The sequence below is a fragment of the Artemia franciscana genome, chromosome 20 (assembly GCF_032884065.1).
Source record: "Artemia franciscana chromosome 20, ASM3288406v1, whole genome shotgun sequence".
Lineage (NCBI taxonomy): Eukaryota > Metazoa > Arthropoda > Branchiopoda > Anostraca > Artemiidae > Artemia > Artemia franciscana.
In genome coordinates this window covers 34529392-34553367 of record NC_088882.1, presented here as the reverse complement: position 1 = coordinate 34553367, position 23976 = coordinate 34529392, and the positions used below count along the sequence as shown (strand labels likewise).

The 23976-nt window shown below is 35.6% G+C and overlaps 1 protein-coding gene across 1 annotated transcript; it reads right to left on the bottom strand.

The window, feature by feature from the left end:
* Window positions 1–1036: 1036 nt before the first annotated feature.
* Window positions 1037–22396, bottom strand: LOC136040174 (zinc finger HIT domain-containing protein 3-like). The gene is made up of 4 exons (XM_065724321.1): window positions 22259–22396; window positions 13523–13674; window positions 4806–4961; window positions 1037–1177 (listed from the first exon to the last, which is right to left on the bottom strand). Exons 1-4 carry the CDS (start codon window positions 22321–22323, stop codon window positions 1164–1166), a joined length of 387 nt encoding a protein of 128 aa, XP_065580393.1. The 5' UTR covers window positions 22324–22396; the 3' UTR covers window positions 1037–1163.
* Between the last annotated feature and the right edge of the window lie 1580 nt (window positions 22397–23976).

The following is a 23976-nucleotide window of genomic DNA, read 5'->3' as shown; positions in this document are numbered from 1 at the left end:
AGCAAAACCGGGACTTTAGATTTCCCCCTCCAACTCCCCCCAATGTCATCAGATCTGGTCGGGATTTAAAATAAGAGGTCTGAGAGACAATATCATTCCAAATATCAAATTTCATTAAGATCCAATCACCCGCTCATAAGTTAAAAATACTTCATTTTTTCTATTTTTTCCGAATTAACCGGCCCCCCACTCCCCTCCCAGATGGTCAAATCGGGAAAAAGACTATTTCTAATTTAATCTGGTCCGGTCCCTGATACGCTTGCCAAATTTCATCGTCCTAGCTTACCTGGAAGTGCCTAAAGTAGCAAAACCGGGACCGATAGACCGACAGACAGACAGACCGACAGAATTGGCGATTGCTATATGTAACTTGGTTAATACCAAGTGCCATAAAAACGTAACAAAATCCACATTGACTAGTTTTTCATGCATTTTTAACGTTTTTATTTGTAACCCCTCCCCCTCACTCATACTTCAGGAATGTACTTCTGGTGTAAAGGAAACCGGAGGAAAAACTTCATGTACTTGAAAATAGCGGATCAAATTTTTATTTCCTCTGTATTAGATAGACCAATCCAAATTGGTGAAACATAATAAATAACTTGAACACCAACCCCCAACTATTTGTCCGAATCATAAAAATGTAACAAAATCCACATATGTATTTCTGTTGCAAAGAGGAAGCCGGAGGAGAAAGTTCAGTTACTTGAAGAAAGTTGATCGAATCTTTATTTTCTCTATATTAGATAGACCATTTCAAATTGGTGGAACATAATAAACAACGATAGTAAGAGGAACCTACTGAGTAAATATCTCAGCTGCCATGTAAGCATCTCCTGCAGTAAAGATTAACTGAAAATGAATTGTAGTCAAAGAAAATGGCTATTACCAATACTATAAATAATTGCAAGGACGCGACCTTATTCCCTATAAGGATGTGACCTATTTGGACTGCAGCTAAATTGGACGTCAGTAGAGAAAAAAATGACGCAACCGCACTTCAATATTTTTATCATCTTTCAATACAGAGAAATAATTATAGAGAAAAAACTTTTATGCTAAATTGTAAAATGAATGACAATAATAATAAATTAACGATGCCTTCTTCAACTTCTTGTCTTCTTAAAACCTATTTAATTACATCCTCATGTTATTGCCAAAAATCAAAGCTTTTCTCCTAGAAAGACAATGTAAATAAAATGATAGTAATAGAAACCTACTGAGTAAATGTCACAGCTGCCACGTAAGCATCTCCTGCAGTAAAGGTTAACTGAAAATGACTTGTAGTTAAAGAAGATGACTACTGCCTATACTATAAATAATTGCGAGGACGCGACCTTATTCCAGATAAGAATGTGACGTATTTGGACTGCAGCTAAATCAATCGTACGGCAGCAAAGGTAAAAATGACGCCACCGTATTAAAGAACACTGTATATGTGTTCGAAATATCCAGTTAAATAATTTTATATTTCACTGTCAATAAAAAGGTATCATCCCTATTTTGAACTGTTTTACTTTCGTCATGGAAAGGCAGTGTGGTCTTCGAAGTTATCAACCTTTACGTTAAAATGTACAATGAGAGTTAATAATCATAAATTAACCATACCTTCTTCTACTTCCTGTCTTCTCAAAACATCGTGAATTACAACCTCATTTCATTATTAGTCAAAATATAAGTAGCTCTTTGAGTCAAAATAAAAACCGAGAGTACAAACAGTCGCCAGTAATCGCAGTGACCAGCAGTCAAAGTTGCAATTACAAGTAGTCACAGTTGCAGTAGCAAGTCGTTGCAGTAACAAGTAACTGTAGTCACTGTCTCTTTGGCATTAGGAAGTAGTTACAGACACAAGTAGTCTCAGTCACAAGTAGATGTAGTACAAATAGTCACAGTCGTAATAAATTGCAGGCACAAGCAGTCATAGTCTTAAGTAGTTACAGTCTCAGTCGCAAGTGGTTACAGTCATAATTGCAAGTAGCAGCAGTGACTCGTAGTCGCCGTTGCAATCGGACGTAGTCACAGTTGCAAGTAGTTGATGTCGCATTGACAATTATCGCAGTCTCAAATAGTTGCGAACACAACAGCAAGCATTCACGGTCGGAACTAGTTTCAGTCATAGTCACCATCACAAAAAGTCACAATCACTATCTCAAAAAGCTACAGTTGCAGTCATAAGCGTTCGCAGTCGCAAATAGCCATATTCATAGTCACAAGTAGCCGCAATCGTAAGTAATTGCAGGTACAGTAGCAGTGGTAGTAGTAGCGTGACTATATTGCCATTTGGTTAGTCGAACATTAATCCCAAAATGCGCTAAAAGTTTCAAAGTAATTCCCTAAGCTGTTTTTGATATATTGCCGATACGCCCTTTTCCTGATAGCACATACTGTGTTCTGATTTATATCATCATTTTTTTCGCCATTCCCAGAAATTTCCAACCTTATCCTTAGCAATAGTAGTAGCTACAGTCGCGGAAGTAGTAACAGTAGTAGGGCGATACCCATTGTGTCATGTGGTGAGTTCAGCATATCCCTCAGCATGTCCTGAAAGTTTCAAATTAATACCCTTAGACGTTCGTAAGATAGTACTGATGCGCTCTTTTGACAGCTGCCATGCACGTTGTGTAATACTTAGTTTAAAATTTAATAAATTAATTTATTAATTAATAATTATTTATTGATTATTTATTAATAATTTAAAATTTAATTTAATATTTAAATTCAGTTTAATATTCCCTGAAAGTTTTATCTCAGTGCTCATAGCCTTTATGGGGACCTAGGATCAAAAACATCTTCTCTTTTCCAAATAGCAAACCCTACATGTAAACAAAAGACAACTTGCATAATTTACAGCCCTTGCCCAAATCAAGGTCCTCCAATCACTCTGGAAAATGCCTAGAACTTTCAATTTCCAATAGAATTAGCCCCTCCTAGGCTTCTATGGGAAATCCTTCTATGACTTGGTGAAAATAACAATAAGAAAAAATTAAAGCCAATTTGTTCTGGGCAGCTCTTTTGCACTGCCAGCAATACATCTCAAAACTATTTTTCTACCTTTGTAACTGCACCTACTGTGTCTTTATTTAGTAAAATTTCGAGTTAACGAATTTAGACTGACACAAACAGCACCTCTGAAGCAATTCAGCCAATTAAATCAAGCACTTCACTCTAGATATTCGAGCTGTAGCTCACAAGTTTCCAAGCCCGCTTTATCAGGGCACTCACAATTCCACATGGCAAAACCTATTACATAAATATATAAAAACCACAATTTCATTCTATCTGAAATCAAGACATCGCATCTTATCTTAAATATGTTTTATATATATATATATATTTTTTCATTTTGCAGTTTTTATGAAACTCGAAGTTTGACATCTTACAGTTTGACACTTAACATCGTCGTATCTTATTTTCAATCTGCTTTAGATTTTTTTTTTTTTTTATGGTTTTGAAGAAACTCAAAGTTTGATAATTTCCTTCAAATTGGTTTGAAATTTCCTTCAATTTGGTTTGAACAGAACGTTTCGGTTACATAATTAGCTGAAATACATGCACTCAAACTTAGTCGTCGTCTCACCTAAAGGTCGTAACAGACATCCGACATATTCAAAATGCTGTGGAATTAAAGCAAAAACATGGTGACGACCTTGAGAGGATATTGCCTGATACACTGTCACACATAAAAGTAGCAACTAACATTTTCACACTTCTAAGACAACTACCAAAAACTGCTTACTAACGTCCTTTAAGGGAGAGTAACCTCCTTTCAGAGGAGGGGGAGTCAGCGAGGAAATGTAAATAAAAAGGACGAAGTGGGATTAAACGTACAATTGCCTTGGTGATATTCCATTCTAAGACAATTATCTTTAGACATTTGTAAGACAATAAATTTTTGGCAATTATCTCAGAAGTAAGAACATGTCAGACACAATCCATAGGCATAACAATTATGAAATTTCTTTTGGGCTAGAATTTTGAGGTTAAAAGAAAGAAGATGAAAAGTTAATTTCTGAGCTGTTGGAATATACAAATATAATAGAAGATTGGAAAGAACGACTACTTCTTCTTGGTTTGTAAATGTTAATCCTTGAAATGCGTAGATTGGATCATGCTGTAGGACAGTTACGTGACTACCAGTCAGGAATTTTCGTTTACCGATGTTAGAATTAAGTAAGTCCTTAGGGTTTTCATGATTATTTTAGTGATAACAGGTCCCTCCCAAATTATGAAACCCATCATAAGAGTGATTTTTTGTCTGTATAGATTTGGAACCAGGAAAAGCTTTCCTACCAGATTTCAGCATTTCAAGTGGGTAATGTTATTTGGGCGACTGAGTACCATGGGCTGTTTGAAACCATATTGAAAGGCTCCTAGTAATGGGAAAAGGTTCATAATTTATATTCATCTATTTTTTATCATCTATATTAGTGTTATTACTATTGTAGAACGGTTGTTAAAGAACAAATTATAGTGTTTGCTATGAAATTATCTAATATTTGGTTTTTTTCTGTTGTTTTCAGTTATTTATTTTACAAAATGTGAGTAGCCACCAGGAGGGATAGAAGGGGGGAGGGTTGACCCCCACCCGAAATGTTTATCCGACTCGTAAAAACATAACAAAAAGGTTTTTGTAATATCCCCCAAAGACAAATCCTGGATAAAGCCTTAGTAGCCATCCTATTGCATGTATTCTTTGGGCAGCAGTTTCGTTGTTATAATTGTAATAAAGTTAAGTCTAGCTTTCTTGAACTTGAAGGACTAAACTTCAATTTCTAAAGAAACGGTAATGAAGAATGCGCACTTACCAACAATTTCTAGGACCATATCTGCGTATTCAGTAAAAATTGGTTCCAACATTGCTGCCTGCATTGCCTTTTCCTTATTTACTGCAGCACCCAAGGCCTGGAGCATGTCTCTCAAATGTGGATTACTAAGCAGGGCTTTCAATTTCTGAGATTCGGCTAAGAATGGAAATATGAAAAGATTAAAGCAAATTAAATATACTAAACAAACGTGGATCAAGGGGCTGTTTTAGGGAGCATGCATAGGGACCCCTAAGGAGTTTGAAACTTGCACTAATTACATAGGTAGAGGGGTATTGATACCCAAGGGAAGCCCAATTTTCGTTGGTGCCTCCGCCCTCCACCAAAAAACAACTTGATTCTGTATCCTACCCTGCTAAGAAGGGTAAGACTGGAGTAAAGTACTTACTTGATTAAAAAATATCTCATTAGAATCACGAGACGAAAATCATGAGATGAAAACTGTTTGACCTAGATGGTTGGCTGACAAGGACAATCTTCGGCAATCTGTCATCCTTCATCTGCAGAACGTTTCCTAGCCATATAAAAATTCTTCTCATTATATCCCTAGAAAGCAGAATTTAGCAAAATTTTTCGTAATACTTACTGTTTGAAATAAAGACAGTCTGATGGGTACCCAAAATAATCCGTAGACAATTTCTCTGGAAAATATTTAAAAATCATTCCCGTGTTTTGGAGCTCATCAGATTCTTCAGATCCAACTTCACGCTTCAGATCCACACATGCTTCAGATCCAAACTCAACCAATGTTATCACTGTAGCTTCGAATATTTAATTTTGGTTTGCAGGGTTGAACTTTGAACTTTTTTCAACTGTGAACAAAAAAACCTTGGCCTTGCTATTCTACTTTTAACATCTTTACTGCACCGTCTTAATCAACAATAATACCCAGGGCAACAAAGCTGCCCGCTTAATCATTCTTCTCGTTACCCAAGATCACCTCTTCATGTTCACTTAATCCTAGTCTTAGCAACATAGTCTTCTTATCATTAGTTCACGAATCTACTCTTGCACCCTGAACACTTAAAACCTCCAAAATTCATTCAATTTCCTAACAGTTTCATCTAGGATGATGAAATCATAGGCACAAACAAAGTCTAGGGGAGTTTTACTTCCCCATCCGATTCCAAGTTCTCTCATAGCTTTTTCTATGTTCCTTAGGACAAAGTCGATCAAAATGATTCATATAAATGGGAATAGAACAGATTCCTGATTAACACGTGATTCACTAAGAGAGCAGCTACTAGCAGTGACGTATTTTGGGAGGGCTCAGAGTGCGCTCCCCCCCGAAATTCCCAAAGAATTCTTTTTCTAGTGTTTAATGTCTTGCTCTTAGCATTACCTTCATTTTTTGTATATACTTCGTTAATTAATTGAAATTGCTACACAACAATAAAATGTTATTTATCAGTCTTGGTCTATATCCTATACTTTTAAGATCTCTCTCACGTCTTTAGCAGGGAACTTTCCTCGGTCATCCCATCCCTTTGCTCAAGTCTCTAGTAAGTCTTATTTCAAACTTATTGGGATTACGTTTGATCAGGTTGAAAGGTTAGTAAGCTCTATTGCTAGTATTTGACTCAACATGACTCAGTCCTAATTAAAAAGAAAGCAGAATATATATTGACAAGTATCTTGATGGCAAAGTAAAACTGTCTACAATTTCTTTATCTGTTTTTCTAAAATATTGCGTGAAGTTGATGAAGATGATGCTTTGAATTCTACAAGGGTAGAAGGTTCTCAGCTAATCTCATTCCTGTTAAAACCATTCCAGTCAAAGGGATTATTAATGAGTTACACATAATTTTTCTTTTTTCATGTTTTTAAATACCCAAGATGCGTTGAATATTAAGAATGCAACAGATTAGCCCTATAAAAGTATTCAATTGACGCTAATCATACAGATCAGTTTTCTATAGAGTGCAGATTTATAATTCTTGTCAACTATGTTGGCCAACATGGACGCCGCAACAAAAGTTTAAATACCTTATTCCACTTCCAATTCTAATAGAATAGTTTACTTGTAAATCCTAATCGTGGTAATATACTAACTGTCTTTATTACCTTACAGAAGTTAAGAAATTCTTAAATAGTTATGTAGTTATAAAGTGGTCTCCATAAAGTCCGTAAGTTTATCAGAGAAGCTACGCTTCACAGCGGAGTTGTTATTTTGACATACAACTTTTATTTATTAAGAAATTTCAGAAAATGAAGAAATACTGAGCATCTTCTTTTTCCTTAAATTCCCTCAATTCTTAGACTCTTTTTCCTTTATATGGTTTTCATTTGTCCTTATTACACCCCAAGCTATGATTTAAGGTAATTCTTTTTCCTTAAATTCAAAACTTATAGAAAGGGGAGTATCTTCTAAATTCTTGGACAAGATGGGGTGAAATGAAGACAGATACAAGAATAGATTTACTGCATTACAATTACCAACTTTCTAATCTAATAACTCGAAAAGAAAAAAACGTAGCTAGCATGATTGTTGCTCATTTTAAAGAACAATACTTGCCATAAAATCCTTGTTGAATGAGACAAGAGGACTGTTGATGAAACAAGATATGCAAGAACAGATTGTTGGGAAATAATGGTTGAACTTTTGTTCCCTATATTCTGAGGCCTTGGTTCATTTTGAAGAAAGCCCTTTCTTCTACGAGCTGCAAGAACGGGCAATTTATTATATTATTCTGAGGGCCAACATGAGGGCCAACTGAGGGCCAAAATAATAATATTCTGAGGTCAGTTCTCCTATCACCTCTTGGAATTAGCGTGAGAATCCAATAAAATATGATACATGGATGACAATTATACAGCCGTGAAGGCTACAAGGATTAGATGCGTTTTGAAATTTAGGGTTATAAAATACAGTTAAAATTAAAGAAAACCTAAATATATGAACTAGGTCTGTTTTTTTGTGAAAACAAGACGTCTGAGGGAAAAGGCGTCAGAGCTCATGCTTTATAATTAGACTCAAATCAGCAGAAAGGGGAGAGGAGCTAGGAAGAAGGCCTTTTAAACAAAAACAACCATAAAGTAGTCATTGCGCCCATAGTCACCTTGCTTGACAGTCCTTTAATAACCATGACCAGACTTCTGATGCTTGAAAGTTGTACTTAATGTGCAGGCACTGGAAATCAGGAAGGGATGTTGAATTTCCAGAAATAGTTGACCTGATGTCGAGGGCGTAGTGGACAAAGCATCGTCTTTTTTTAAAGTACATGGCTCATTGTTCACCTATCTTATTCATGGTCATTGTTCACCAGGGACGTAATTTTCTATGGGGCAGGGGACCAACTGTCTATCAAAACCCAGCTTGCCCCCCCCCCAGCTGAAATTTAGTTTATTCAAAAAGTTTGGCAAAACTACGATAACCTTGTATAATTCAAGCATCAAGAGAAACAGGTTAGTTTTCTTTAGTACATCTTTGCTTTTATGGTAAAATATGGTTCATTTTCAGTTTTCCACCGTCATTTTCACTTGATTTGTGACAATTAGCTTCAACTTTGCCCCCCTCCCTAGGATTTTGACGGAATTTCACCACTGGTGTTCCCCCTTCAGAAAAAGGTGCATTCTATTCACTCCTTCCTATTTGCCAAATCTGAAACCAGTTAAGACTCACATCAGACTGGACGCTTAGTTTCGAAATCATTTACTGACCTTAAAGATGCTCTCGCTGACTTCAAGTATCATGATGAAAGACAGTATCATGATATTGCAGTAAATTTTTTTTTTTTTGATATTTATCAAAATACAAGACGGAAAAAAGCATTTCACCTGACTACCAATTGAATTTACAAGATCACGAGAAAAGGACTAAAAACCAAGAAATGTAAAGACCAATGGTTCAAGCTATCATGTTTTTTGATTTTCATGAACTAGCCCTGCAGGTTCTTGAAGAAAAGTGATTCTTTTACAAAAAGTCTTGAAGATGAAGGGTATTCATGGGGTTGTTGTGATTAATGATAGATGGGGGAAACACGAAACTGTAGGAAAAATTCACATCATCCCCTAAAAGCGCGAAATATGCATCTCCTCAAGTATAGAATGATATCGTCGATAGTGTAGGCAATGTCAGGCGGGACGCAATTCGAATAGACCGAAAATTGCGAAACGCTTTTCAAAATTGGCTGATGAGATGAGTGATATACCTTCAAAAGAACAGCTTACAACTGTCGTCTGATGTTCTTGTCTTGACGATCATCCAATAGAAAAAAATGTTTTTTTTTGCGTTTCGACACGTCGAATGACTTGACTGGTATAGGTCTTGGAAAGTCAATTATTCGACTCCGTTTAAGTTTCAATAAGACGTCAACAAGTAAGCTCGAATTCGCTTTGATGGAGTTAGTAGCATGTTGGTTTGTACAAGGAAATTTATGCAGAGATACAAAAATATCCACTTGCCACTGACACGTGTTTCGCATTATTTAAACCTTGCCCTGGTGAAGTCTTCCAGAATTAACTTAATTCAAATTCTCTATGGATGCTTGCAAATGTTGTTGTTTTCACCTATTTCCTCAAATGAACTGACTCATTAACTTCTTGTCTGCCGCACACACAAAAAAAAGCAGCTCCACTCTTGTGACACATGGTGGGTTGAAAGGCATGATAGTATTGTCACTTTTCTAGAGCTTTTCCTGTTGTTGTTGGAGAGCTGCAGAGTTTTGTTGACAACCCGTCCGATTCAGGTCTAATGACGAAAGTCAACTCTTTAATAGCAGCCATTATCGAGTTCAGCTACATTTTCCCTCTGATTTTCATTGGAAAAATGAGTTCCATTCTGCTTTCAACTTCTATTTCTCTGCTGAAGAAAAATTCAGATCTACTTATTGACTGTCAACGTGAACATGCCGATCTATGCAAGCCTGTATTGAAACAGACAGTACAAAATGGTTAGACACCCGCCTTCACACCAAAACGCCGATGTCAGTGATTCTCCTCTTTGGACATTTCTATTTTTTGCAAGGGCCTTATCTTTTCCCTATATCTCGAGCAGCTATATGAATAATTCAATGCAAGATTTCTTAACCACCAAGTGGCAGTATTTCAAATCGAACTTCTGTTTGCTCGTTGTATTGTTGATGCTGAGTTATCCGAAATTGCGATGAAGCTGCAAAAATATAAGCAGTTCTATTTCTCTTATACTAGCCCCTTTGCGGAGGTAGCTGTCTGGCAAGCAAAATGAAGGTCTATAGGCCAGTCTCATGATCCCGATAAAGTTTCTGAAGCTCTTAATGTGTGCAACAACCACTGATTTCGAACTGTGCATTCACCCTTGATTATGTTCTCACTCTCACCACGACATCTTCAGAGTGTTTATTTAACATACTAAAGCAGCTTAAAACCTACCTCTGAAATCAGAGAGGAGTGCAGGTTGAACGGCCTTGCACACATTAACAATTGCAATTTTAAGGTGGATATTGACGATCTTTTAAGCGACTTTGGGAAGAAAAAATCAATATGGATTAAAACATAATAAGTATTCACAGTGCTTAAATTCTTTTGAATCTGATTGAAGAATTAGCAAGATTGCAGCTCTTTAATTTGGTTAATTTAACTCATTGTTTTGTCATATCTTTAGTATCGTACTCAAAAAAGGAACAATGACAGTAGGATACTTAGTTGCTGGTACGTTGCTGGACTTCCAGGAGCTTTTACATGGTGCCCCCCTCCCAACGGAAATCCTAAATACACCACTGGCTACTGGCCTTATTTCATAGCTTTCCCACAGCAATGTTACTAATCCATATATAATCTAAAAAACTGAGTGCTAAAGGCATTCCTCAATCATTAACGAAGAGTGAAAATATGTTAAAAGAATCCTCTCTTCTCTTTAAAATTACACTGCTCTTCTTTTAAAACCTTCAACTACACTGCAAGTCTGAATTCTTTCAGTAATTTGCTTCCTAAGGAAACCAAGTTAATGCCTCTATAATTACCAAACTTGCTCTTATGATCAATCTTAAAGAGTGGTTTAATTAAAATTTTCCTAAAATTGCTAGAAACTTTCCTTATTCAAAATTCATAATCATAGTCTTCAGCAGCTTATCTCTAACTTTGCAACCACCATACTTAAAAAAAAAACCATCACTATCAGCATTTTGGATCAGACCATTTTTTAATCCGTTTTGTACCTACCATAATTCTGCTGCACAAAGTATATGTAATCCTTTCCTTCCAAAGTATTACAAACCATTTCAATATTTTCGTCTTTAGCATGTTTTCAAAACTCTTGAACTCTTTCCTCATGCAGTAATTAATGCCCTATTTCCATCTTTAACTGTGTGAAGTCTAGATTGACAGTTCCAACTTAATTTAGTAACTTCCTAGGACAATATTTTAATATTATGTTGTCTGGCTGCATCTTCTAGATTTTCAACCATTCTATTTCGCACCTCTTAATAACTATTTTAATGTTTTCCTCAATTTCCTTACATTTCTCTTATTATCATATGATGTATCACTAACATATTTCTTGTACAAACCTCCTCCTCACTACTAAACTCAAACCATTTTCACGAATATTCTTAGCTGCGTTTTTAACTTTCCTCCCAAATACATCATTTTCTACTTCACAAACTATTTTCCTAAAATTATTTTAACCCCTCTTCTATATTGTCAAATTCCAGACTCTTCAGTTCAGTATTAAATTGTTCCTGGAGAGTTTCTCAAAAATTATACAATACAAACAAATGCAGAATCAATAATGTTAGCCGTCTTACCATCACCTGAACAAAATGTTAACTTTTGTGCCATCTTATGACCAAATACTATTGGCTTTTAGCTAAAACTAGGTTTTTACCTAGACCTGTAGGTACTATATGTAGGTACTTACTAGACCTGTAGGTACTTATGTAGGTACTATACCTATACCTACATAATGGCAAACTTCTGTAACTGTTAACATTTTCTTTTCCAACACTAATTTTACAAAGGATAAATTCTATCCCTATTTCCACCAACCTGGACCCTAAAGTTTCCAAACAAAAATGCCATATTTCTAACAAGGATCATGTCTATTTGTTCCTCTAGCTGAAAGTAAAGTTCCTCTGAGTTACTATTACCTCTATTAGTCAGTTTTAGGTGTATCTATGATGACCATACACTTTTTGTCATAAGACGAGCATCTAACATTCTGTTATTAAAACCTTCCCAACTTATGCAGGACTTAGCAGCATACTTATTCATCAAGAGCCCTATTCTCTACCAATGTACCTCATCCTTCCTGTCAGAGGAAATAAATTCTATATCGCCTGATTTCAAAAAGTCTAATTCAAAGCATCTGAATACTATATTTATTTTTTAAAGATGTATTTTTTTAATATTAAAATCATCAAAATTATTCTAGCATCAAGGAAAGCAGTTTTCCCACATCAGTGCAGGACAGGGACGAACATATCTTCTAAAGTCTACACAAAGCGCTTACGTCAGCTTAGAACTGAACTGGGAGAAGTCAGTGGGAACTTCACTATAAGCAGAGGCTTTGTTGGTTTTCCACACTTGGTGATGCGGTTTTCCACACTCCTGTCAACAAGAGTCAGAATCCTGCACAAGCAATCTCAAGCCTATTACCTTCATCATTATATGTTCATACCTACAAATATTGCGCTATTATGGAAAAGCAGCCTATAATAGATAAATTAGCTACAAACAGATTTTTTTATTCCAATGCTCAATAAAACAAACAAAACCAAAAAGAGCTTTCCATCAATAACAATCCAGTGCAAATACTACTACTACTACTACTAACTTACTACAGCAAAAAGCCGCCTTAGGTCAACACAACTACGCACGCTCCTCTTCCAACCCAATCTATTCAATGCCTCCCTCTTCAAACCCTACCATAAAGTTCTCATTTCCTTTAAATTATTATTTATGACACCCTCCCATTCCTGACAAGGATGACCTGCTTTCCGTTTAGCCTTAGAAGATTGACTGAAAAGGACAATCTTTGGCAATCTGTCATCCTTCATCCACAATATATGGCCTAGCCATCTTAACCCTTCTCTTGTTACAGCCCTAGAAAGAAGGATTGAACTACATTTTTCTTACAGCCTACTGTTTGAAATACAGTCGGTCAGCCGAGTACCAAGAACAATCTGTAGGCAATTTTTCTGAAAATCATCTAGAAAATTTTCACCCACTTTTTGGTGCACCCATGCTTTAGAGCCATATGTGACCCCTGTCATCACTGTAGCTTCCAATATTTTAATCTTGGTTTGCAGACTTATCTTCCCATTCTTCCAAACTTTTTTTAACTGTGAAAAAACACCCTGAGCCTTGGCTATTCTCCTTTTAACATCATCAGAGGCATCATTCAGCTCTCATTTTTGCCTAAATCTCGAAACTCTGTTTTTATTACTTAGATGTGAGCATTTGCTAGATATGACGTGAAAAAATTTCATTCAACCTGAATACACTTGACAGACTTTCATTGAGCTCAACATCCCACTCAACATTCTCAAGAAGTTCAACTTCACACAAAAGTAAATGTCAGAGCGAAAATGGAAAGAAATTATCTTAGAAAACCAGGGAAAACATAAGGGACGCAAAGCAAGATGTCAAAATCAATATTTTCCCATACTAAGTAACTGGTAGTGGGTCAATTTTTTTGAATGTCTGAATAGGCCCTAGAAAACTGTATCAGCACCTCCTCCCCCCACTACCTATATGCATCCATAACTATCAGAAAACCTTACCAAGTTTTTCCAACTTCTCTTTTGGGACTGTATCTTCAGTGGGGAATTGGAATTCTTGATTTGACTTTTCCTTGGAAGGATTTGCACCTGTATTTACATCTTCACTAATTGCACAACTCCCTTTGTGATTACAAAAACAATCCACTGAACAGCTATAAAGAACAGATAATAAATAAAGATGTTCAGCTATAAGAAACTGTTCAGCTATATCTGTTCAGATAAAAGTATGTAATCTGTACAACACATACTATATCTGTTCAGACAAACTGTTCATATAAAATATCTGTTCAGCTATAAAGAACAGATAAATAATGTTTAACAAAGAATAAAAAATATCTATGGCTTAGAAAATTGTGATAAATAACCAAGTCAAGTCAGCAGAAATTACCATAAAGAGGAGTAGGGGAAGCAAATCTTGTGCTTCCTAAGGACCAGAAGGGGAGAGTCGGGTAAGACGGACCCCATTTTGGTTTTTCGTCTGCGGAAGAGGTTGGAAACAAGCAACGACTGACGAAAGGTGTCTAACTTGTCCCCAAAACATTGAGGTACGTAAAGATACCTTCTTCACACATAAATCAGCCGTATTTCCGGGCCCAGATAAAAAAACTGAAGTTGGTCAAAAGGTCCATCTTGCCCACCCCATAGGATAAGACGGACCAGCCCTTTGGGCAAGACGGACCCAATTGCTCAAAAAGATTGATTGTCTCTAAACAATTTTATTTTGAATACTTAAAATACTAGTAGTAAGTAAAAAAGTAAAAAGTTAGCAAATAACTATATTTAAACACTGTACGAGGCCAAATCTACGTGAAAAACGAACTGAGCCGACTGTCTCGTCGTTCCGCCCGAAGGGGTCGGTTTTGGCAGCTTCATGATGACCTCTTCTTTTCGCACGATGCTCATCTCTTCAGTTGCCGTGAATTTGCTTGATGGAGCTAATCGCTTCCAAAACTGAACTTGGAAACCATCAGATTCACAATCACACACAATTCCAACATAATTCCTGAAGCTCTTCTTGGTCGGCACTTTCACAACCAAGAAATCCCCACTTTTTGGTTCGGTTCCATCAAGAAACTCCTCCTCCTCTGACACATCCAAATGCAAACTGTCATCACTTTCATCATCCAGCGCGATATGTTCATCAAAGCTGTCTTCCCCGTTCCCAGGCTGTTTGGAGAGGTTTCTCTTTTCAGGCCGTTTTCTTTGACCTTTCTTTTCTGATTTTTTTCTTTTCAACTCAAATTCTTCTTCCAGTCTGTTTTTTTCAGGTGTGTTCGTCAGAATTTTGGACTTTGTTCTTTTCCTAGACGTTTTTCCGTCTCTTGCATAGAAACTCGCCTTAGGGTGAGGACGAACCGACTCTGGAGTCGGTGTCTTCTGAACCACCTTTGGTGTCTTCTGAACGGTGGTTACTCCAGTCTCGTCAAGATTATATATTCTATTCGGCGGATACTTGTGCTTTATAAGCAGCTCTTCTAAATTATTGAAGAATTCGCTGACATTCGTCCTGTTGAAGCTGGTGGCTCTGGCAAGGCTTGTTGCTTTGGAGGACCTTATTATCATATAGTCCTTCAGAAGTATCTCTTCGTTTGCTGAGAACACACTTTTAAAGTTGAAGGTAGTTGCCAACTCCACTGATTGGGGATCTTCTGCTGCGTCGAGTTTTGCAACTGCTCTTTGCACTGTGCTTCGTGGCAAACCAACCTCTTTCGAAACTTTGCGAAGCGGCGAACCAGATTTAACTCGCATAGCAGCTGCTCTCAGTAAGTCCTGGTCGTGGAGACCGCGGGTGGTTTTCCTAGTATATTTTCCCATTCTGCAAAAGAGAGACAGCTTAATATATTTCTAATTGACATGCGGGAACAATAAATGCAACACAATATTCACAAAATATGTAAAAAATAATAACTTCGAAAAATATCCCAGATGATAGGGGGCAAGACGGACCAGTCCGTCTTACCTGCTGTCTCTGTGGTCCATCTTACCCTAAACCTGCTTTTTGGGAATAGTTAAAAATTATAACATAAGATGGCGCTGCAATGAAAAAAATTAATGTCTCACACACTCTCCTAGACCTCCATATTTGTAAGAAAAATTACCACAGTATAAAACAGAACATTAGAAACACCAGAAAAGAAAAACATTTACCTCAAAAGCCGGTTTCGAAAATTTGAAAACGAATAAAAATATTTTTCTCAAAGACAAGATTGGCTTCAACTCTCAGACTTCGCTCCAAAACTTGCCACTAGATGGCCGTTGTTTCTAGCTCTACAAGCGATAAAAAGGTGACGCTCAAGTCGAGCAATGACAAAAGGTCCATCTTGCCCCCCAGTCCATCTTACCTGACTCTCCCCAACATAATTTGCATTATACTTAAAACAATCTTTGCTTAAAACTGTGTAATTTTATGGGTGATAACATCAAAGAAAAGACAAAAATCATCATCGTAACCAAGATTACTAAAAAAAACACTCCCTACTGTTTCTCAAAGAAAAGACCAAAAATCACCATCATAACCAAGATTACTAAAAAAAATAATGTTTAACAAAGAATAAAAATATCTATGGCCTAGAAAATTGTGATAAATAGCCAAGTCAAGTCAGCAGAAATTACCATAAAGAGGAGTAGGGAAAGCAAATCCTGTGCTTCCTAAGGACCAAAACATAATTTGCACTATACTTAAAACAATATTTGTTTCAAAGTGTAATTTTATGGGGTGACAACATCAAAGAAAATACAAAAAATCACCATCATAACCAAGATTACTAAAAAAAAGCCCCCCTCCTGTCTAAAGGATGCTGCCTTATATTTTTGTTGAGATTTCCATTGTAAAGCATTGGAAGTGCCAATTAAACCATGTAAGCCCCCCTCCCACACAATTCAACTTATGAGCACTTATGACCTTGTGGTAGTTTCTGCTTGTTTTGAGTTTAACTTGGTTATTAACTGTAATTTCTGTTCATTTTAGATTTACTTATTTATTCATGGTGATTTATGGTACTTATACACTTAAAAAATTATATGATTTTGTATTTGAATCTTGACACACATACAATCTTTTTATTTGACATTAAGTTTTTCTGAAAAATTAAACTTGATACCCTTCCTAAAACAATGCAACTATGCTATTTTGACACTCTGGATGTTCTTACACTGTTTCAATTGAGTTCAATTATATGGGTAGAAGTAACAATAGTAGTTAAATTACCTTAACTACCTTAAATTACCTTAAATCACAGCTTGGGGCAATATAAGGATTTTCCATTCTTGTGATGAAAAAAATTCGTTTGGTGTGGGTTGTGGTTGTTGATCTAGACTCTTGTGGATGACTCTGCAGCTTCCCAATTGTAAAGGAACTCCTGGCAGAGCCATTCTTTATCAAGGTGGGACTTGAATGTGTTGGTTAAAGTTGCACAAACTGTTTTCTCAGAATTCCACATGTTGATGTGGAATTCAGCATATGGGAGAACTCTATTGTAGATGTTTCATGCTCCTATTTGCAAAATTTGGAATTTTGTACCTTTTTCCTGAAGAAAGATCAAGGATGCGCGTTTATTTGCTTTTTTCCCCTTCTCAACACCTTGCTTTTTATGCTAAAGTTTAGATCTTTTGCCAATTCTTTAAAAACCACTCATGAAACACAAGGGTTGTTTAATTAGAGCAATAAGTAACTTTTTTATTTTTAATGCCAAAAATCTTTAGCGTAAGGAGTGAGGTGTTGAGGAGGTGGACACCCCCTCCTATACGTAATAACTTCTGTACATTTTAAGGTTTAATATTGCTCCTTACTTTCAGTTTAAAACTTGTTTTTTGTTTATCAACTTTATAAAGATTCTGTAAATTTTTTTCTGAAAATTATTTATTTAGCTAAAAAAATATAATCGCAGGTTGGCCAGGTTATATGTTTTCACCATCCACCAGCCCATTTCATGGGGCTTAGAAGCTCAGACTCTTTTCTACCGAGTCTCCATTTTTCCAGTGTTACGTTTTCTCCACTATTAAGGAAAAGAGCAATAAACATTTCGATTTAAAAAAAGAGACTCATTTGGTGACAAAGTATAAAGTAAAAGAAATTGATGCACAACCAGTGCACTGATGTCCAGTCAAGTGGAGAAAAGTTTTAATTACATATACTGGTTACACACACCAGATATTAGCACAAGCAGCATTGCAAAAGAGCAAAGCTTAGTGATGTGTGTCACAATGACACACATTACTAAAATTAAGCACCACACAACATGCACACGCTGACATTGATTTTTACCAGGTCCATCATTTTTGGGTGGGGTACATATTTTGCATATTGGGTGAAAATTGAAATTGGTTGAAAAAAACATATTTTCTAGAATTCCACAGATTGATGACTCTTTGGCTGAAGAAATGACTTCTATGTCTAATGTGGCATGCTGCAAGGGGAGCTTCATTTAATGTCCTCTAGTAACAGAATGCAAGGGCTGTGTAAAGAGACCAGAAAGGGTGTTTTTAGAAAGGATTTTTTGGTTAGTAATCTCAGTTGTTCTTGAGATATTGAAGAAACATGTTACTTACAACCAGCATACACATAGCAACTTTTGATTTGATTTCAAAGTACCATGAACTTTCCCTCAAACTTTCTACTTTACACTATATCCTACTCCTAAGATATCTTGCATGGTTATCTTAACAACCTGGCTCCTTTCACTGCTATATAGTTGGATTTTCCCATTACTGTAATTTGTCCCTTTTTCTGACAGATAAACAACATCCTGACAACAGTCTTTTTGGCAAGCGGACAGATTAAGCTTAGGGTTTTTGGAAAAGGTATTTAATTGATAGCAATGACTAGGGACAAGCAATAACTTTAGAAAGAGAATTAAGTGAAGAAGAGGAAAATTTACCTAATAATTAGTTTCAGAGGCCAAACACCTTCCCCAAAGATAAATGGCCACTATCACCCCACAATGGTCAGAACATTCAAAGACACTAAAAACAACACAAAACACTAATGTCAAAATCTCCAATAATCTTCCATTGCTGGCTAATGTCCACTGCAGCAACAGAACAGCTTGGCTACAGGTTCTATTGCCATTCAACACAGAACAGCTGGAACACAGAACACAAAACAGAACCATTCAGCAATAGAACAGCTTGGCAACAGGTTCTGTTGCCATTCAACACATCTGTAGAACAATTGAAATCTCAACCAGGCTTGATATTTTAAAGAAGGTAATATGTGTGATTAGCAGAAAGTTTTCATGCTGACATGATGGATTGTGGTTAATATATGTGGTTCTTGGGCCCAGCCTGAGAGGAATTCATATATCTACTAATCTACTAGCAAAAAGGAGAAAAGACTAAGGGATAACAATTGCCTAGGTTCTGGGTCATCACTTATCAGATCCTTATAACACTATTAGATGAGGAATTTCAGAAGCAGTAAGGGTTCTGACATATAACACAATACCAGGCATTAAGAGGGATTGTTCTCCTCCTAGAAGAAACAGCCACTTCACGGGAAGACACTAGGCCTCCTGCTATTGTTGAAAATATCTTTCAAGATTTTTCAAATCTTGATGTAATCTGGGAATCTCATTTTATTTTTCAAATGTAAATTTGAGAGGAGAAAATAGGCTTAAATAAACAATAAGGTGGAGGTAATATACTTAAGATTTCTTTGGCAGGATGACAACTCTTGTTGATAGGAGAACATTGCCAATTTTGCATTTTCTATAGTTAAGCATATGCATCAATTTTTTAATTTTTATGAACTGTAGCCTAAGTTGTTGTGTTACATGTTTTTACATCTCTACTAGAGAAGTTTCTAGAAATACACTGTGGACTACCTAGTTGTAACAGGGTAACTCCTTTGCTTGTGCTGAAATGTCCAATAGATCTAGCAATTGCTATTTCTATTGCACTTCATCTAATTCTAACTATTTTTTATGTAAATTTGTATTGGAATTCTTTCCAAGTCTCTGAATTTCTTTTCGTTTCATTTGTAAATTTCTGATTGAAGTGTTCTAGTGATAAAAAAATCACTAAAAAATCTTCTTTTTAGAGTCCCAAACTATTTTCACTTACATTTCTTGCTTTTATGATCACCCTTGAGAATAAAACAAAACATAATCACTAAGATAGCTTGCTTTTTTGAGGGCATTTTACTCTTTTTCAAAAACCAAGCAAATCTTCTCATATTTGTACCTTTTGGTTGGTAACAATACAACAAACAAGTTTTATATATTTAGAATCAGCATAAAAAGCCAATTCTGTTGATGTTGCATTTGTCTCTCAAATCCTATATTTAATTTTGGTGAATGATGGCTCTAACTGCCCCTTATTTGCAGTTCATTATAAAAGACTATTTGATGAGATTCTCTTGTGATAGAAAATTTTTTTGAACCTATTCATTTTATTCAGTTGAATTTGAGTATCAAAAGCAAGAGGGACAAATTGAAAATGGAATTTTAAGTTTAAATTTAGTTTTTTGGTCAAATTCTAGTTTAGTGACTTTTTGCTGTCTCAGAAAGGGGTTACATTAGGAAAATTAAACTTTTGGGGATGGATCTACAGGCTAAAGTATATCCTGGGAAGGTTATTTAATTACCTACCTCCTCTCCTTCTCCCTCTAGAGGGCCCTGAAATTTGCCTACATGACAGGTCCCTCTAGAGGACCCTGAAATTTGCCTACATGACAGGTCTATACCTGTTTAAATTTTGACAAAACAAGATTTTACCTTAATTTTCAGTTACCAGTTGCTTTTTCTCTGCCTTTAGTTCTGAAAATGCAATTCCTGTTATTTGAGTGGAATACTGAGCCATATCAATGTTTTTTGATTTTTTTGAAAATTAGGAAATGTATTTGCATATCTTTAAAACATTATAAAAAGGAATTGAGCAAAGTTGTGATGCTGAAAAATTTCTTGTTGTACTTTATTCAAGCAGAAGATCTATTTTGCAAGGTTTCACTTTTATAACACACATATTTTTAAAGGTCATCAAAGGTCAGGACCCTCAAGAGGGAGAGAAAGCAGAGGTGGGGTAAAATTATAGCAAACAGTATTACTGGCTTTTGTATAAAGTGAATATACTACTCAATGCCTTTTTATGCTCTTTACAAATATTATAATCGCTTCTACCGGAAATTCAGATTTAAGCACTTTTTGACCTCTTAAAAATGACCTAAATAGGGGTATAAAAAAGGCTTAAAACCTTGGTCTCAAACTTTATAACATTAGACTCAAACTTACCATTTCATTATATATCCATTTTTTAATGTTATATTATCCACAAGCACTGATTTTCCACAATTAAATTGGATAAATAAATTTTGTCAATGTTATGATATTTTCTTCTTCCCTGTCACCAAAATTTCAATTAAAGCATGCGTTTTTGGTCATTTTTTACAAAATAATAGGATATTTGAATGACCTAAATATGGGGTATAGAAAAGGCTTAAAGATTCATCTCAAACTTTATAACATTGGACTCAAACTTACCATTTTGTTATAAATCCATTTTTTAATGTTATATCCACAAGCACTGATTTTCCATAATTAAATTGGATAAACAGTATAACTGGCATTCATAATAGCTGGCTTTCATATTTTCAACTAAAAACGTATGCTTTTATTTAAAATTTGATGTCAAGGAAGAAGAAAATGTCATAATATTGGAAAAATTAATTTATCCAAATTAATATTGGAAAATCAGTGCTTTTGAATTATATAACATAAAAAAAAATTGATTTATAATGAAACAGTAAGTTTGAGATAAATGTTATAAGGTATTTGAGGTTTGAGACCATTTTTCTTAGCCTTTTCATACCCCATATTTAGGTCATTTTTAAGAGGTCAAAAAGTGCTTAGATCTGAATTTCTGGTAGAAGTGATTATTATATTTGTAAAGAGCATAAAAAAAGGCATCAAGTGGTATATTCACTTTATACAAAAGCCAGTAATACTGTTTGCTATAATTTTACCAAGGTAGGTACTTCAAAATGCCTTCCTGACATATATTTTAACCTGTAGACCCATCCCTGAAAGTTTCATTTTCCTAACCTACCCCTTTTCTGAGATAGCAAAAAGTCACCAAACTAGAATTTTACCAGTTTTCTTTTGCTATTCTGTAACCTTTACAGATGTCTGAAGATATACAATATTTCAGTTTAAGGGGGAGAACTGTCCTGTTATGAAAGACAAATGTTTTATAATACCATCATAAAAATCAAAGTATGGCATCTATCCAGACAGGGTGGTTTGAGCATTGCTAGTCCCTTAGAAAAGTGAATATCTTGGCAAAACCATTAGGGACTTTCGAGATTTTTTAATGATGGAGGGAAGATAAACAAAATTTTCAGGAGTGAAATCAGAGCCTAAAATATCCCCATGGATCCCATTTCCAAGTTCTGTTTTACAAGTTTAATTCTCATTACAGGAATGAAGGTGGATGAAAAGACTTTATTTTAAATAGGCCTATTGTAACAAAAATTCTTAACAGAACACTTTTTTAGCTTTTGTTTCAGCCAACCCACTCTTGTATTTTTCTCTTATTATCCTTATCTTCAGAGTGAAAGAAGATCCAGAAATTATATATGACTGAGTGTTTTTAACAAGCTCAAGCATTTTCTTGAAAATAATAAATGAGTTTGTCCTGTCTACAAAGTGATTTTTTACCCCATGACCTTATCATATCTCTCAGAGGTAGGTCTGCAGAAAACTTAATGCTTGTGTTAGCTACCCAATTTACCAAAAATCTTACTATTTTATTTGACAGATTGGGCATCTGTACTTAAAGTAGTTATTATTGCATATTTGGCATTCCATTCTCTAAGGCAAATAAGCCACAATGCACGTGCTTCAGCATTAAAATATTTTAAAAAATTGGCACGATTGCCGAATCAAAGGGCTATGTTGTACTATAAATAAGAAGCGGCTCAGCCCAGTAGTAGCCCGAAAAGAAAAAAGAACATTAATTAACATATTAAAAGAAAAAATAATATTGATTCCAAATAAATGAAGTTTATTAATTTTTTTTACCCAACGAAAATTAGAAACATTATATATCTGGCAGAAAAGCCTTGTTTGTATGATAATACTCGCATATGTGAAAAACCAGAAACAGTCTTTTTCTTCAACAAAGGCGAACAGTTCATTAATAATACCTCTGGGGATGACATGACTCTCCGAAACCCTTTCACGGAAGGCCTATATTACATATAGGATATACCATTGTGAAATATATGGAATTTTTGCGATGGGGATTTTTCAGAAAAGGAAGTGGTGTTTTTGGAAGGAATTTTTTTGGGGAGAAAAACTTTTGGAGGTCATTTCAAATGGGAATGGAATTTCTGATAGGATTTATAAAAAAATCGGAAGCTAAATAAAAAAAAACGAGATTCTTAAACTGAAATAAGAAGCAACATAAAACGGCGAACGGAACTAACTTTTTTCCGAATAAGGGGGGATAGATCTCCTTTCAATCCTTCACTCTCTACATTAAAGTTTGAAATTTTGCCGCAATTTTTTAAGAACGATTCGTGACACAAAAAGGACGTTGAATTTTAATGATTAACATTTAAAAAAAACTTTATGACTCTAGCGTCAAGAAAGAGGGGTTGAGAAATGGGCAGCCTCCCCTCATGTATGTAATAAATTATACTCACTTTCAGTTTTATGTTGCTCCTTATTCCAAGTTTAAAGACACATTTTTTTGATAAATCTAAGTAATCTAAGCTCTAATTTTTTACTACACTTCTTTTGACACAACAACCCGCGTCTTAGCGAAAAATAGTCTCAGTCACAGAAAAAAAAGAATAGAAAGCGATGCTGGCTTATCAAATTGGCAAAGTCATTCCCATAGCTGGTGGTAACTGGGAAAAAATTAAGTACAGTGTTCCCCTCCCGATTCAAATATAAGCCAAAATGCCGAATCAACGTAAAACATTGATCAGAGTCGGCAGCCCCAAGCCACGGTCCCCCCCCTCCAAGCTGAGGTGCATGTGGCAGCTTAACAAATTTCCCCTCCTTCTCTCCGCCACGTTTCCCCCATATTTTTAGTGTCACTGAACAAAAGCAAGGAAAAATATGCCAACTTGTAAAGAATAACCAGTAAAGGGACTAAATTAAAATACTTACTAGGCATTCATGGTCGTATGGTTAAATTTTCTTTTCTTCCCATGGTTCTTTTTGCGTTTCTGTTTTTTAATAGCTGTCTGAAAATCATCTTTGAGTTAGGAATCAGTTTGGAGGTTTGGGGGACTCTGAGACTGTGTCATTGTATTATTATGGCTGTCATCACTTTAGATTGGAGATACAGCAATGGCATTGGCAGCTATGGAGATCTCAGCTTCTAATTGCCAATTTGATGGTTGACCCTCTTCTCGGGGGGGGGGGTGGCAGAAGAGCTAGGATATATACAGCTAAGGAAAATGAAATCCCAAAACAAATCCTTCCCACAATAAACTTGAAGGAAAATGC